The 16,355-nt window shown below is 45.9% G+C and overlaps 1 protein-coding gene across 1 annotated transcript in view; it reads left to right on the plus strand.

Moving 5' to 3' along the window:
* HHLA1 (HHLA1 neighbor of OC90) overlaps window positions 1–16,355 on the plus strand; it is a 53,019-nt gene that overhangs the window by 29,047 nt on the left and 7,617 nt on the right. Inside the window, exons 12-14 of the mRNA XM_084847962.1 lie at window positions 1,217–1,294; window positions 3,088–3,159; window positions 6,960–7,028. Of these exons, the coding sequence (XP_084704088.1) occupies window positions 1,217–1,294; window positions 3,088–3,159; window positions 6,960–7,028 (219 nt within the window). The remainder of the gene's footprint in view (window positions 1–1,216; window positions 1,295–3,087; window positions 3,160–6,959; window positions 7,029–16,355) is intronic.

The following is a 16,355-nucleotide window of genomic DNA, read 5'->3' on the forward strand; positions in this document are numbered from 1 at the left end:
GGGGATCCACCAGGTTGTGGAAAGCTAGTTAAGACTCATCACAGTTTGTCTGGGTTCAGACATAATGAAGAGCTGTAGTTAGTCTAAACTGGAAGTGGAAACTTCCGAAGGCGTTGACCTGGTTGTGCTTGAGGAGGAGAGGGGAGGGGAAGCATGTGAGCCCAAGGTCACTTTAATTCATTCTCACAATGATACACTTTTATTCATCATTACATCTGAATGTGGCCATTGCCTTCAAGCCCTAGTTGAGGGCTTGAGTTATCTGGTTGGTCACTGTAGGAGCAGAATGCTGGACTAGATGAATCTTGGTCTGATCCAGCAGGACTCCTAAGTTCTTAAAGGTTATTCATGAATTTAATATTTGAGTTTAATTATGTTAATATCTGAGGCACAACAATTAAGGTTGTGTCAAATGTTCTCCAGTTTTGATTTTAGGGCCAAAAAGAGCTGTTTCATGGGGTGAGAGAAATATTTCCAGGAAAACACTTTTCTCTCTCCTGTTTAGTGTCATTGTTCCCCTAGCTTCTGCTGTTTTAGGGCCATTCACCCTCCCTGCCTCCTGAGTTATTGATTGTTTCTCCTTCCTGGATACTTACATGGTTTAACCCTTAAAGGTGGCCTAAAATATACTTTTAAATAAATAAAATTAATAAAATCCTAAACAATCAGGGATCACAGAATGAATGGGATGATGTCACTACATCACATAGTCAATCACATTTGGCTATGTGATAACATCACGGAGGGCCAAACAATTCATTTGACAGGGCAATGTAAATGAATAGATAAACATTCAATCCAGCAGTTAGGGGAAATTTATTCCCTTATTTAAAGAATAATTGAATTTCCATTTACTCTTGAGATTTGTGTGCGCATGATCCTTTTGACAACCATCTTCTAAAGGTAGGGTAGAGAGAAGCAGGTGTAGGATTTATACGTTCTCCATAATTGCAGTCTAATTATGTGGTGCTATTATTTTTTAAAAGTGAAGCTTCCAGCCCTCAAGAAATGTTATGTGCACAGAAATCTTTCTAAGACCTGAGAGAGCCCCACCTTCCCCCCCCCCAAGGAACCTGAAAATCTGTTAAGATTCCCACATCATATTTAGTTCATATTTCTTCGCCGTATATGTAAATCTTTCAGTGTTGAAATTTTATTCACATCAATGGCTCTGTTTTTGGAGTGTACAGATAATTTTAATATTCAACACTTACAGCTACAGGAGTTCCTTTGCCATGGGCTTCTCCTTCTATGGAACAAGGACTGGATGGATTGAAGACACATCCTCCTTCCAGTGAGCTGAGTTTGTTGTGTGTAATACTTTGTACAGTTCTGGCCACTGCACCTCAAAAAAGATACTGTAGAACTGGAGAAGGTATAGAAAAGGGCAACCAAAATGATCAAGGGGCTGGAGTATCTCCCCTATGAGGGAAGGCTATGTCTGGGGCATTTTAGCTTAGGAAAAAGTCATGGGCGGGGGGGGGGGGAATGAAAGAAGTTTATACAATTATGCATAGTGTGGAGAAAGTGGATAGGGAGACATTTTTCTCTGTCATAATACTAGGAGCTGGTGTTTTCTAATGAAGATGAATGGTGGGAAGGTCAGGGACAGACAAAAGGAAATATTTCTTCATACCATACATAGTCAAACTATGGAGTTCTCTACCAAAAGATGTAGTGATGGCCACCAACTTGGACAGCTTTAAAAAAGGGTTAGATCAAATCATGGAGGAGAAGACTATCAATGGCTACTACTCATGATGGTCATATATTATCTTTACTTTCAGAGGCAGTATGCCTCTCAATACCAATTGGTAGAAAACACAAGGGAGGGCTCTCATATCCTGCTTGTGGACTTCCAAAAGGCATTTGGTTGGCCATGCAGGAATTGAATGCTGGACTACATAGGCCTTTGGTCTGATCCAGCAGGGCTCTTCTTATGTTCTGATGTTCTTAATGTCTACATCATCCATTGGAGAGATTTCAGAGGGGCAGCACTGTTGCAGCAAAATAACCCCCACCAAGAGCCTTTTGACATCTTAAAGACTAGCAAACATAAGCTTTTCTGGGCCACGGCCTGCTTTTTCTGATGGATGAAATGCATATGGTTTCTCCAACTGGTGCCTGTGAGTAACCTTGCCTCTGCATTGTGGAGGGCAACCCTGTGTAGGGTGCATTGCAGTAGTCCAGCCTTGAAGTTACCAGAGCATATATTACATTGAGATCTCTGTTTCCAAGAGTGGATGCAGCTACTGTATTAAGAACATCTGTGTTTGTTAAGTTCTATCTCAATATCAAACAGCAGTGGTGAGCCCAGAGCACTCTAAATTGTGAAAACAATCCTTTGGGGTAGATTGTGATGCCATACAGATTTGTTCCAATCGTGCTTGACTTGCTTCTAAAAATGTGCCCCTCTATACTGCCATCCTAAGCTCCTGTTGCTCCAGTGGAATTTTGGCTGGTGTGAATTTGCATGTGTTTATTCCTTTCATTGTATAATCCTTTAGTTGGTGGGGCTGCCCTTGAAGACTGTGTGGAACCTTGCTTAGGACAGCACTGTCACTTGTGATGGGCGTGTTCCCTGCAGTTTGCCTAGTAATTAGCTCATTTTTTTTCTGAGCTTCCTGGGCAAAGACTATGAAAATCTAGCTTAATTGTTTGAGAATCATAGAAATATGTGCAGATAGTTCATCAAAACAGGGAGGTTGCAGCCAGCTTACCTACTGGCTACTATCACCCCACTCTCTGAGCATTTGACTCCTGTGAGAAGGGGCTTTAGTATATATACATGCATATGAATGCATGTGCATAGATCTTGTTCACACAAGTGGGGATCTTCGCTCAGTAAAGATCAGCCCTAGGGTGGAGGGTCTCTATATACAGGTTTGGTATCTCTATACAAGTTGGTATCTAAGTAGAGCTCCTTCTCATGTTTGCTAAGCCTATGGGGCAGTGGCCACTAGGTGCATGGAGGAAATCATCTGAGCCACTCTAACTTGATTGAGGAAGAGATGTAATTTCTGCAAAAGCCCTGGTGCTAGAAAAATAATCCTCCCTGTCCCAATAATTCTGATTTTGCTCCTGCAGTTGAAACCTATACATTCCTGACATGGCCAGTTTCTTCTAGGAAAACCAAAGCACCTCACCAAATCCAGGCAGGTGAGCTTTTTTTTGCATTATTGTGGGTGGACCCCCCCACCCCCAGCAGTCATTTACTTTCAAGTGTGCAAATTCCTTGATGATGGCGGACAGGATTGATTCTGGAATAGCCATGCCATAATGTCCACATTTCTGTTTCTGTGTTTGAAAGGGGACATATATGAGAACTAAAAGCGGGGACAGGGAGCTGTGTGGGTCGGTGGCAGAAAACATGCTTTGCATGTAGCTCTGTGTATATTCAGGCTCTTGCTATGCAAGTTGCACAGCCGTGCCCCTGTGATTGTCTTTGTCCATCATCCTTTCCTTGATCCCTTGAGTGTTCCTCATGTGCAGCCATGTGGCAACTGGCAATCAGCAACCACATTTCCCTGATGAGAACCAATGCAGCTGCCAGGCTGCATGTGAGTGACACAGCCACATGGCAGGGGACGGTTGTGCAAGTCTTTGCAGAGGGTGCCAGTGGTATGAGAAATTCATTTCAGTTCATTTTTTGACCAGAATTTACTGAGTTCTCACCTCCCAGAACTGAATGCAGACATGAATACCATCTACAGTTGAAGTCCATAAATTTCTGAGTTTGCAATGCAATCCACAGAAAAATGTGTACATTTAAAAAAAAACATTCAGAATTGATGCATATATGTTGGAAACTATGCACAAGAATATGCATGAATTTTCATGTGAGACCGAAAACAACACTCACAGTCTGATACAGACACATCTCAGAACGAGCTTTGTGGTGAAATTCAAAGAACCTAATAAGCTCAGGTTTGGGCGATTTGCACATTGCTACCAATTCCATGGGAAAGGCTGATGTGATTGGCACCCTCTGCAAAGACCCACATGATCTTCTGTGCCCACATGGTTGGGTTCTGTTTGGTCTCAGGGACTGGATCATAGAAAATAGAGGTCTCATGTGGATGTTTGTGAAGGGATCCTCTCACACTGGGCAGTTGATACTACACAACTTACCGTAGCAGGAGTAGGGATGTCAGGGAATTCCGCCACAGACTCCAGTGAGGCCGGATTCTTTAGAATCCGGCCCCCCAGAGTCCGTGGCAGAACGGCCTCCCCCCCGCCACCCTGCGGAATCTCCCTGGGATGGACCTACCTGGTGGTGGATGCAGTGGCGGCAGATGCGGCGGCGGTGGCGGATGAAGTGGTGGCAGCGGCTCTGGCTGCTGCCGGGCTGCTGCGGCCGCAAATGGCAGCCATTGTAGCGGCCGCCATTTGCATCCCCATGCATGCCCATGATAGGCTACATAAATATTTACATAGCCTATCACAGCTAAAGCAGGGACACAAATGGCGTTGAGGATTCCTGGGGGGAGGAACGGATCGCCTCCCCCCACCTGCGGACCCCAGCGGAGCCAGGTAAGTGGGGTGTCGTACACCCCTAAGCAGGAGAGGTTCAGAAGCATGCTGAAAGAAGCGATCCCCCAAATCATTTGTTTCATGGTGAAGTTCTTTTTGGTTGGGTGTGTGAAAACTGACCTGGAAGTGGTTGTATTAAATTGCCTCTAAGGGCTCTGTATGCTGACCACCATTAAGGATCTATGAGAATGTTGTTTCAGTTTGCAAATCACTTGAAAAAGCCGCATTCACAGCCCCAAACACAAACATGAATGAAAGCGCGTATCCTCCTGAAATGATTGCAAATTCCTGAACTTGCGTTCGCAAAATGTGCACTTCAAAAATGCACAAGTTTCTCAAAATTTGGGATGTCGAAGAAATTCACAATGGATTCGAAGGAGATTGGATTTCTATTAATCCGACCTGTGGATTCCACAACATACCAGCTGTTTCTAAGTTGGGTGGACTTGCAGACTGGTTTTTACTTGGTAGGGGGATTTTTTTACTTTGTAGGGGGATTTTTTTTGTGCTTTGCATGGGGATTTTTTTTACTTTGTATGGAGAATTTCTACTGTTACTTCATGGGGGAGTTTTTTATTTTGTAGGGAGTTTTTTTACTTGGTACTTTGTGGGGGATTTTTTATTTAAATCCCCTTTGTAGGGGGATTTTTAATTTTTTTTACTTTGTAGGGGGATTTTAAAATCTTTTTTTACTTTATTTTTTGTTTGTTTTACATTCTAGGGGGACTTTTTACTTTGTAGGGGGATTTTTCCCAAGTTGCGTGGACTTGTGGACTGTCAGGAGCCCCTTGGCAGCCTCTTTCAGTCTAATCCAGTAGCCAAGTCCAGACACAGACAAAGGGATTCTTTTCAAAGCTTTATTCCTTTTACAACTTAACAACTCTACTATCAGCGACTAGCTATGAGCAGCAGAGTACCTATGCCCTGAGTTGGAACAGTTGGTCCCTGTTTGAAGGAGAATCACTTGCAGACCCTGAACTTATGGGCTAGGGAGAGTCCCTCCCCTTTTCCCTTGGATCCTCTGGGCACAATCGTTGCTTGTGCGCCAACCGGGCACTACACCTCCTTTCCGCGCCCTCCATTTGGTGCCGCTCCCTGCGTCGGCGTCGCGCATCCAGCAAGCCCTCTTCCCACGCTCTCTCACTCCCGGGACCTCTAAGTCAGGAATGCCGGCGGGAGGAATCTCTGCCAGCTGTTGGCCCTGGGAGGGATGAGCGCGCTCCTCTCCCATGAGCAGCTGCTCCACCTCAGAATCAGAACTACTCTGGGATTCTATGGGCTCAGTGTCCACCCTGACATGGACTGGTTTTTACTTCGTAGGGGGATTTTTTATTTTGAAGGGCGGTTTTTTACTTTGTACTTTGTACGGGGCTTTTTTATTTTGTAGGGAGGTTTTTTACATTGTACTTTGTAGGGGGATCTTTTTATTTAAATCCCCTTTGTAGGGGGATTATTTATTTTTTTAAGTTGTAGGGGGATTTTTTATTTTTTTACTTTTTACTTTTTTTACTTTACTTTTTTTTAGCTTCCTAGGTTTTTTTTTTTTTTACTTTGTAGGGGGATTTTTCTCAAGTTTTCTCAAGGACTTGTGGACTGGTTTTTATTTTGTAGGCAGATTTGTGCTTTTTACTTTGGACACTTGTGCCCCTGAACCAATGAGCATTGGCACGTGTTGCATTAGTGCTAATGTGCATTTGCAAGCATGAATGAAATTCTCATACATATGTAAACCCCACCCCCTCGGTTTCCATCAATGAGTGAGCAATGGTGGAACAAAAGATGCCTGAAAATCCACAAAACACTGATGGAATGGATTTAACAAAATCCATATATCCCTGCTCAGAATGCGCAACTTTTGGAAAGTGCACAACTTTTTCCATTCAAGCGAATTGAAAAACAGGTCACAAATGAGAATGGGGTGAGCGAAACCAAGCTTTGAAGTAAAGCTCAGAGAATTTCAGCAAGTTCGAGCATCCCTGGTTCTCCACCCCTAACCATGCCTTGGGCCTGTACATCATTAAAAGATTTATTTTGCCACATTGTCTGCTTCTGCACATACAGATGCTGTCCTACTGACATGCTTCTCCTGCTTTGCTAATTTAGAATGTTTAGAATCTGTCATGGCACTGCTGCATGGCAGTATTTCTAATATACAAATTACTCGGATTTTAAATCCCACCCCCACCCAGAAAGCTGAGAGTGTGGTCATTGCTTGCTATCACATGGGATACAAGTATTGAGCTGTGCAGAATGTTAAAGCAGTGCAGCATAGGGAAGAGGACTAGCCAACTCTCCACACACAGGCATTCTCGGATATTTAGACCACAGCAGCAGTCCCACAGGGATCCTACGTTAAAGCATGATTAGCATAGTGCATAATCCAATCTTGCTGATCTTTTGTGTTCTATTCTTCTTTTCACTGGCAGGAAATGTGCCTTTACCTACAACAGCTACACGTCCACAAAGGCCTGGCACCTTATTAAAGGTGTATTCCAGTAAGTACTTCTGTCTTATACAACGGTTGCTGTAAAATGCAGTTTATTCACAGCTGGGCATGTGAAAAGAAAGTGTTTTAGAATTAAGTTCCTTCTTGTAGATCTGTTTACTCTACACATTTTTTCAGCATCTGATATATCCAAAACTCAAAATGCTCCATATTCATTTGTATGCTTCCTTCTTATGTCTTTGTAACCATGTGGGAATACTAAAAATGTATCAAGCTTCTAGTCCTGAAGCTAATTAATCTGTTTCAAGGAATTTGCCTTAAGCTGCAAAACCATGCTAGTTTCTAATAAAGTCAGGTTTCCTCAAATGCTCTGACGGCATTTTTCAGTGTGGGGGTATATAAATCTAATAAATACTATAAATCTAATAAATAAATAAGCTGCAGAAGGGAAATGAAAGCATCTAGGCACAGAACACACACTTACTTTCCATTCCCCATGGATTTGGAAGGGAAATGGCACTTGGCCCGATCCAAATGAGGATGAGCTCTCCTTTGAATGCTCAAAAAGGAAAAGCTTCCACCAGTTCTGATTTGTGATCTGAGCACCTAGGGCTTGGAGGAAGGAGGTTAAAAGCGTGTTTAAAAGCCATCATAATCCACGCTTCTGCTTTAAATGCAGTAAGACGCACAGTCCATTTTATAATTCTGAAATAGGATTGCTGGTGGGGAAAAACAGCCAGAAAAAAAAACAGAAAACACAGGCACACCTTTGCAGTGTACAGTGATTGTCTCCTGGCGCAAGGTAGAGTATCGGCTGCATGCGGCATCCTCAGATCAGTGCCAGGCCCCAATGCCTTGGCATCCTTCATTCTTAAACATGCACACACACTCCAGCACTCAGCTCAGCGCAGAGTGGCTGTGGTTGAGAGTCACCATTCGAATTTCCCACAGTAATTCAGAGCCCTGTTGCCTGCCACTACCAAATAAGCCTCCACAGCTCTGAGTTGTGAGAGAAGCCACCGGAGGGCCCCATGCTGAGGGCCTCCACAAACCTGGAGCCCACCCAGGCTGGTCCCACCCCAAACCTCCATGTGTCCATCTAAACCTGCGCATAGAACCTGTGGCATACAGGCTGTACATACACAGGCACTGCCCACATCACAGATTACTTAAACTCGGTGGAGATTATGAAGACTGTGTAGAGCAGGGGTGGGCAACCTTTTTTGTGTCAAGGCCACAATCCCTCCAGGGTAATCTGCTGGGGCCACAAGTTGGTGATGAGCGGGGCTGAAGCTATTGGTGGACAGGGCTGGAGACAGACATGGATGGGTCCTTCCTCTTCCTCTTTCAGCCACCCCCATTTCTCTCTCTCTCCCTATTTGTTCCCATACAGCAGGAAGTAATTCGTCAGAGGGCTGCATTAAATTAGTTCAAGGGCCGCATTTGGCTCAAGGCCTGCAGCTTGCCCACTGTGAAGTTTTGAGGCTTACAGAGGCAAAGGAGGGGAAAGGTCAGGCTTAGAGGCTTGGAATTTTTTGTTGGGAGGGTATAAGCCTGAGAGGAATAGTTTCATTCCTCTGGTTAAGTTTCATTTTCATTCCCCCAGTTAAGTTTAATTTCTTCAGGATTGAAACGGTACTTTTGGTTTTGAGGGAGGAAGGTATATAAAGACCAAGAGAGACACTAAGAGCAAAGTCAGGAGACCAGAGCCTGAAGTGTGAGCAGAGCGGAGCAGCCAAGAAAAGTCTAAGGACAGCTAGGGTAAAGGAACTGGCATTTTTTAAAACTTTTATTTTCTTTTGAGGCCTTTTGTATCACTCAGCTCTATTGTGCAAATACCTTTAGTTGTGATTTGTTTGCTTTAAATCTACCAGTAAACTGTTGTGGTTAAACCCTGTGTCTAGAGTGTCAATCACCCCATGTCTACAGCCTAAAACCCATGTTACTGGAAAGGGGAAGGTAAAAGAAGGAAGGCGGGACTCTTAAGGAGGCAAGCGATCCTTAAGGAGTTGCTCAGGGGGTCCAGATCATAAGGGGAACCCTGACAACCACCCTTGGTATAGGGGCTGGTATCTGGCAAGCATTGTCCAGGAAAGATGGGAACAGTGGCAAGCAAAAGCATCAAGCAAAGCCATCCTGCATGGTAAGCTAGGAACACAAGGCTGTTGGCCTCTGTGGAATCTTGTCTCAGTCAAATCTGTGGGCTGGGTCCCCTTGTTTGAAAGTGGAGACAAGGAGGTTGTGTGCAGATGGTTTCTCTGGCTGCATTCTTGAAGTGGCTGAACCCCAGAGCTTATATTCCCCTGAGAATGTATCCACAGGGTGACCCTTTAAAATCACTCTGTTGGGTTACATCTTCCCTCCTTCCCATCTTTTTGCCACAATGAGATCCAGTGTTGCTTGTAAATAGAAGTGCGTAATGTGGAAGGTTCTGGTTCAGGCAACTGAGTGAACTTTAACTTGATCCTCTTAACTAGCTCGGCTTTCCCACCCTCCCTTTTTTAAAAAAACCTGGCTACTGCACCATTAATGGAGGCATGGCAAGCAGGCATTAAGCAGGTGCCTCTATGCTGTCCTATGCAGCGACTTCCCCACTTCGCTGACATTGCTATGCTCTTGGCTTGTGCCAGTGTTGGGAACTCTTGAGCTCAGTCCTATGTTCTGCTCAGCACACGATGAGTAGGACTGGGCTCGCATGCAAGCAAGCACTCAGGATGGAATGCACTGACAGGAATCCATCACAAGTAGGGATGCTGGAGAAATTTGAGATGGACTAAAATGAGCTTGGATTTCTAAGAATCCAACCTGTGGAATCCGCTGCAGAGCAACCCCTCAGGCCATGCGGAGTCTGTGGACTTTCGGATAATTTTTTTTTTTTAACTTCCCCGAAACTTACGCATATATATTCGTAGGAAAATATGTAAGTTTCTGCTGAGGAAATGTTGAATGGAATGGGGGACAATATGCTAAATATGACGTATGGAGGTAAATGATGTAAATACTTATGTAAATGTTTACATAATTATTTGTGGATTTTTCTGCATGATGAAAGAAAATCATCCACATCTGTCTGTGGGTGGACAATGGAACAAAAGGCACCTGGCACTCCGCGAAACACAAATGAAGCGGATTTTACACAGTCCGTACATCCCTAATCACAAGAATATTGATGCTGGCATTGCTGGCTGATGTGCACGTCTTTAGGATTGGGGCAGAGCTGGCTAATGGAAAATCTGAGGCTGAACTGCCAAAGTCAAGCAAGGTTTAACAAAGATTTGTATATAAACATAGCAACAAATAATTTGGCCAGCAATTAGCCCAATAAGACAATCCCTTGTTAAAGAGATGTCGTGGCATCCAGTAGGCATGAAACAAAAGCTTTTGCTGAATAAGATGCAGCCTAAGATCCACAGACGCGACAGGCAGACGCCGAAGTGGTGATCCGCTGATTAGGCCTTTTGTGGTGGTGCCCACGGGATGGTCCCCAATTCCCAGATGTGCCCTCGGGTCCAAAATGGTTGGAGACCCCTGCCTTAGGGCAAGTGTGGGTGACTTCTTTCAGCCCCAGGGCCAAATCCAATTTCAGAGAAGCTCTTGGGGGCCGTATTCCAGTAGCTGGTGGGGCCAGAGGCAAAGGGCCAGGACCAAAATGCCAGCGTTAGGGATATTGCAAGACTCTGCAGGGGGTGGGGGTGGAGTCTGACAGACACCCCCTCGCCCGCCCTCTTGGACCCCATTTGTTGAACCTGCTCATGGACCTGCTCAATGAGCAACCCGCGTCTTGGCGTGCACCCAGCAGCTGCCTGTCCTCCCTTGCAAGCAAGCATAGTGTGCAACAGTGGAGGCTCAGGCACTTCTGGGTAGGTAGTGTTGCGTAATTAGTGGCTGTGAAGGGGCCATGAATGCAACATTACAGGCATGAATGCTCCATCCACGCCTGCAATGTTGCAGCGATGGCCCCTTTACAGCCACCAATTATGCAGCATTACCTACCCAAAAGTGCCCGAGCCGCCATTGTTCTGCACAATGGCGGCTCGCTAGGGAGGATGGGCGGCCCCATGGCTCTGTCAGCTGCTTGCTGGGCTGCACCAAAGCTCATGTGGCATCTCAAGCAGGGGTGGGCGGCAGCAGTGGCTTGGCGAGTGCCTGACAAAGCTAGGTGTGGGTGAGTCTGTCTATCCCTAACCAGCATATTTAGCTTAAAGCTCTTACTGTCAGCAACTAGGCCTTAGAGGAGCATTTCAATATTTTAGAATGGGCAGGGGGAACCACGCAAGAGTTGGGAAACCACTAAACAATCAGCAGTTGGGGGACTTGGGTGGGGCCAGGGAAGGGTGTGTGACCATCTAGAGAACTGGATTTGGCCCCAGGGCTGAAGTTCAACACCCTTGATATAGCCTAAGATTTTAACAGGCTTACAGTGGATTCCTATGCTTGGTTAGCAGGCCTAGTCCATCATCTTGCTATGATGTCTGTATATTATATTTGCCATGCTGAGACCTTGTTTGCTTTCCTTTCATAATGCAAGTCTCTAAACCTCATGATCACGTAAGCTCTGTGTAAATGTGTTGGTTGTGCATGTTGAAGACTAAGAGCGAATTCGCACTTCTGCTCTGTTTGTGGCAGGTTCTTAGTGTCCATTGTGGGCACCACAAAATGATCGACTTGGATTTGCTTGGTGGGGAAAAATGAACATAATATTCTACTGATTTTGATTCCCCCCACTCCCTCTGATGTTCTCAGTCGTGGATGCTGTGGGATGGGGGAAAGGGAAAGGTAGGGAAATTGCGAATTTGGCAAGCTGTCAGGCCTGCCCCCTGTGTCACTTTGCCACCTGCTATCCCAGCTGAATAGACTAGAGGTAAAGCAAGACTAAGGCACAGAGAGCTGCATGGCTACTGTAGCGTGCCTTGGAATGGCGCTATCTCACGCTATACCTGAGTTTCAGTTCTTCTGTCTTCTAATTTCAGTTCTTCTATTTTTGGCATTTTGTGTGCACATGTGTGTGTACGGGGAATGAAAATGCTGGTAAAAGAAGCTGGGAAAGGTGAGAATTTCAGAGAATTTTCTCCTTGGGGAGGGGGACAGGGTTTCCATATGCCTTTTTAAGTGTAGGTGATTCCCGAGGGGTCTTCTTTCTATTTTTTTAAACGCCCCCTGTACTTGCAGGAGCCCAGGACTCTTTTCCAGCTGGGAGATCTTCCTGAATGCCTATTGGAGAGAGAGAGAGGTCATATGGTCTCCTGAGAGTTCAGAAAGAACTTCCAGGCTGGAGAAGAGTCCTGGGCTTGTGCAAGTGCAGGGGGCGTGTTTGTTTGTTTTTATAGAAAAATAGAAACAAAGACCCCTCAATCACCTACACTTAAAAAGGCATGTGGAAACCCTGTCCCCCTCCCAAAGGAGAAAATTCTCCAAAATCCTTCCCCTCTCTGTGAAAGAGACAGAAAAAAACAATCCCTCTGTTGCAGGGAGAGAAAAAGTTCCTGAAAGTAGGGGGCAGGATTTGGCACAGGACTAGCCTGCAGTGATGTAGAGGAACCTGGGCATGCAGGGATGCAGCATGGTCAATTTGTTATTAGCAGGGACACAGACATCATCTGCCAACCCATTCAGAATTCCCTGGTCCTTCTTCACCTAGCTGCAACCCTCCTCTTAGCTGGGTGAAAATGAATTTTCCCAGCTACAATATCGTGTTCCCTGTTGTAATGAAACATATCTTGGGGCTGGTTGGTCTTGAATGGGCAATTAAGACCCATTCGCTTTACAAATGATCTGCTTTTGGTAGAGATGAAAGTGGCTAGAACTGGTTTGTTGACATGGATCAACACAGCTGCCTGAATCTTTGGACTCTCGCTGGAGGTATGACTATGGGGACTGCCATGTTGAGTGCCTACACTTCAGAACATACCGCTCCACCACTGAGCGCCTTCTTTGTGTGCACAAGATTCCAGATTCTGTCCCTGGCATCTCCATATTTTAAGAGGATCTCACATAGCAGTGCTAGAAAAGGCCACCCTGCCTGAGACCCCTGGGAAGTCTATGCCAGGCCGAGGACAGACTAATGGATGGGCAGACGAGTGTTCCCGCACAGTATATGGCAGTGTCCTATGATATGTGGCACACTTGCTGGAATGTGGCCATCCTTCTTTAACATGCATATTTGTAATGGTTTCAATGGGAAGAACAGAAATGCTAGCTGCGAAAATCAATGCACTGAAACCAGCCATAGGGCACCCAAAAGAAAATGGTGGACAAAAGAAAAATGACAAATAGGGTAGCTCAGTCTTCCCTACTGGTCATGCTGGCTGGGAAACGATGGCAGGTGCAGTCCAGTGCATCTTGAAGGCACCAGGTTAGGGAAGGCTGGGATAACAGGAAGCCAGAGTGAGCGACCATTTTATGTTTTCAAAGTGCTGTCCCTGGGACATTCCACCTGAGACATCCCCCATAAGCAGAAGGCTGGTTTTAAGTCCTGGAGTTGAAAGCATGGATCAAAAAGACTTCCTTCCATGTTTGGAAATGATAGCAGGTATAATTGTTTTTTCTTCTCAGTCTTTTCCTTGTTCCTTTTGGCTTTCTTCCACTTAAACATATATCTTGCTCACCCAAATGTGACTGTTTCATTTCAAACAGGTAACAAGGGCTGGGAGATGGAAGAAGAATGAGGCTGTTGTCCCTGGATGGAGGGGCAGGTGTGCGTGACCATGCTTGGCCTACAAGAACATCCTCTTCCCCTCCAAGTCATTGGAAATGATCCATTATCTCTGGTTTCACTGTGGGGATGTAATGAAAAGGTGGGATAGGGATGGTACCAGGCACCTAGTTGTCCATATCATGAAATTGCATATTTCTTCCTTTTCGCCAGAGGAGATGCTTCTAATTGAAAGGGTATAAAGAAAGTGAACACTTCTATAAATAGATCTCTCAAGAAAAGGCTCCCAGCTACTTACTGTGGCTGAACAAAACTTCATCTTGCAAGCAAGCCATCATTCCAAAGGAAATTATTTTGCGCGGGGAGGGGAGAAGAGAATGAGATTCTACTTAGATCATTCATATTAAAACAAATGAAACCCACCACTTTTGTCATTGTTTCTAGGGGTGTACGAAACCCCGCTTACCTGGCTCCGCCGGGTTCTGCTGGGGGGGGGAGGCACTCCGTCCCTCCCCCCGGAATCCTGGCCGGCCGGCTCCACTCCGCGGGGATTCTGCGGAGCTGCCGGCCGGCTCCGCCAGCAGCTGGACATCCGGCCGCTGGCTAGCAGGGACACAAATGGCGGCTGCCATAGCCACCACCGTTTGCGTCCCTGTATTCAGCCGTGATAGTAGGCTACATAAAGACTTACGTAGCCTATCACGTCTGGGTTAAAAAACAAAACAAAAACGCGTACACAAAGGGTGGCGGCTACGGCGTATAATGCGTAGCGGACGTTATTTGCCTTCCCCTTTATTTTCACCGTCTTAGTCTATGTAAATATTTACGTAGACTAAGAAGGCCAAAAATAAGGAACGCAAATGGCGGCAGCCATAGCCGCCATTTGCATACGCTTTTTTGGTTTTTTTTAAAACCCAGATGTGATAGGCTATGTAAGTCTTTATGTAGCCTATCACGAATGAGGGGAAAAGCCGTTCGGAAGACCAGCCGCCGCCGCCTGGAACATCCACCCCAGGTAAGTCTCGTCCTGGGGGGGATCTGCGGGGGGCGGGGGGGCAGCCCGTTCCGCCATGGAGTTCGGGGGGCCGAATGTACTGGCATTCGGCCTCACCGAGATCCATGGCGGAATTTTCTGACATCCCTAATTGTTTCAGAAATGTCTGTCAGTTCAGGCCAAGGTGCACAGCCTTTTTGGCCCCGAGGGCCATGTGTGGTCTTGGTGGAGGACTGCGGCCACACATGCACACTAGGGAGTACTTGTGGGTGCACACATATGTTCACAGATATACACATATTCTCTCTCTCTCTCTTTCACACACACACACACTTTCCCTCAAAACCTGGAAGCAAGGCCCTCTGAGTGCCAGTCTCCAGATGGTGCTCTGAGAAGCAGGACCTCTGAGTGCTGGTTCCTAGAGTGCCCTCGTGGAAGCAGGCCCTCTGAATGACGATTCCTAGAGTGACCACAGCAAAATAGATTGTGATTTTGGCAGTGGGGGTCATGGAGTGCGTGTGTGTGTGCGTGCGTGTGCACAAACAACACCTTGGGGGTCACGGGTTGTGCACCCCTGAGTTAAAGCAATGGTCATGGTAAGAGACTGGGGAGTCACTGGCTTCTGTGTTCTGTTCCAAATCTTGTCACGTGCCCATGAAACAACAGGGAAAACAATTTCAGTCTAAGAAGCTGGCATTAAACTGCCCTTGTGGCTGAACGTTTCAGGCGGCAATATCCCTCGGTAGCAAAAACTGGAGGAGTTAGTTATCTATTTACTTCAAATTAAGAACTGATGGCCTGATCCCAAGCTTTTTATTTTGGTTTATCTTCCCTCAATATGGGTACAAAATGATATTCTCTGACAACTGTACCCGAACCAGCATCCGTTTAGATGTTTTAGCATCACATTTCTATCCCGTCTTTGCGCCGAGGAGCTCAATCCAGTCCCTATTTGATCTTTGCGACCACCCTGTGAGATAGGTCTGGTCAAGAGGTAACGAGCGGCCCAGGGTCATGCCCTGTGTTTCATGGATGAGCGGGGATAACTCTGGACAGGGAAATGAGTGGTTTGGAGGCTGGCGTGACTTTCGAGGATGGAATTCCAGCTTGCTTGCTAGCTCATCCAGCTCTTTGAAGATAACAGCAGCAAATGCCATCAGCGAATGCCATTTTATATTAAGTTTGTGGCAGTCTCCAACAACTCACGTGTATGTCAACAGTGCCTCATTACTCTAAGGGTAACCTCTCTCACCTCTCCTATCATGTAACATAGCTAAAGCTGTAAAGAATGTGAAGCATTGCGGCAGATTGGGGAAGGGGAATCCAATTACCCTGCCCAAAGTGATTACTGCTAAAAGAGCTTGCAAAAATGTACACTTGAGTCTGGATTTCAACTGCATTGCCAAAGCAGTTTCAATTACAGCAAGACTCCCTACAGCTGCCGTCTCTAACCTTGTGCCCCCCAGATGTGTTGGACTACAATTCCCATAACTCCACATCCAGCACAGTGGGCACTGTTGGGGAAGACTGCTTAAGAGAGGAGGCAGCGGCACTGGACATGACAAACATGCACAGTTAGTGTCCCCCTTTTTCCATTGGGTTGGCAGGAGTTGTGCGTGTGTCACCAGAAAGTGGTCATGCATTGGGTTGTGGTTGCCTTTGGCTACGATAAATGGCTGTTGCCAAACTGATGCTGAAGTGGTCATGCATCAGGCTGTCTGCACCTGTTT

Source organism: Heloderma suspectum, chromosome 4, assembly GCF_057233095.1.
Source record: "Heloderma suspectum isolate Gila_16-S chromosome 4, 16-S_ref, whole genome shotgun sequence".
NCBI lineage: Eukaryota > Metazoa > Chordata > Lepidosauria > Squamata > Helodermatidae > Heloderma > Heloderma suspectum.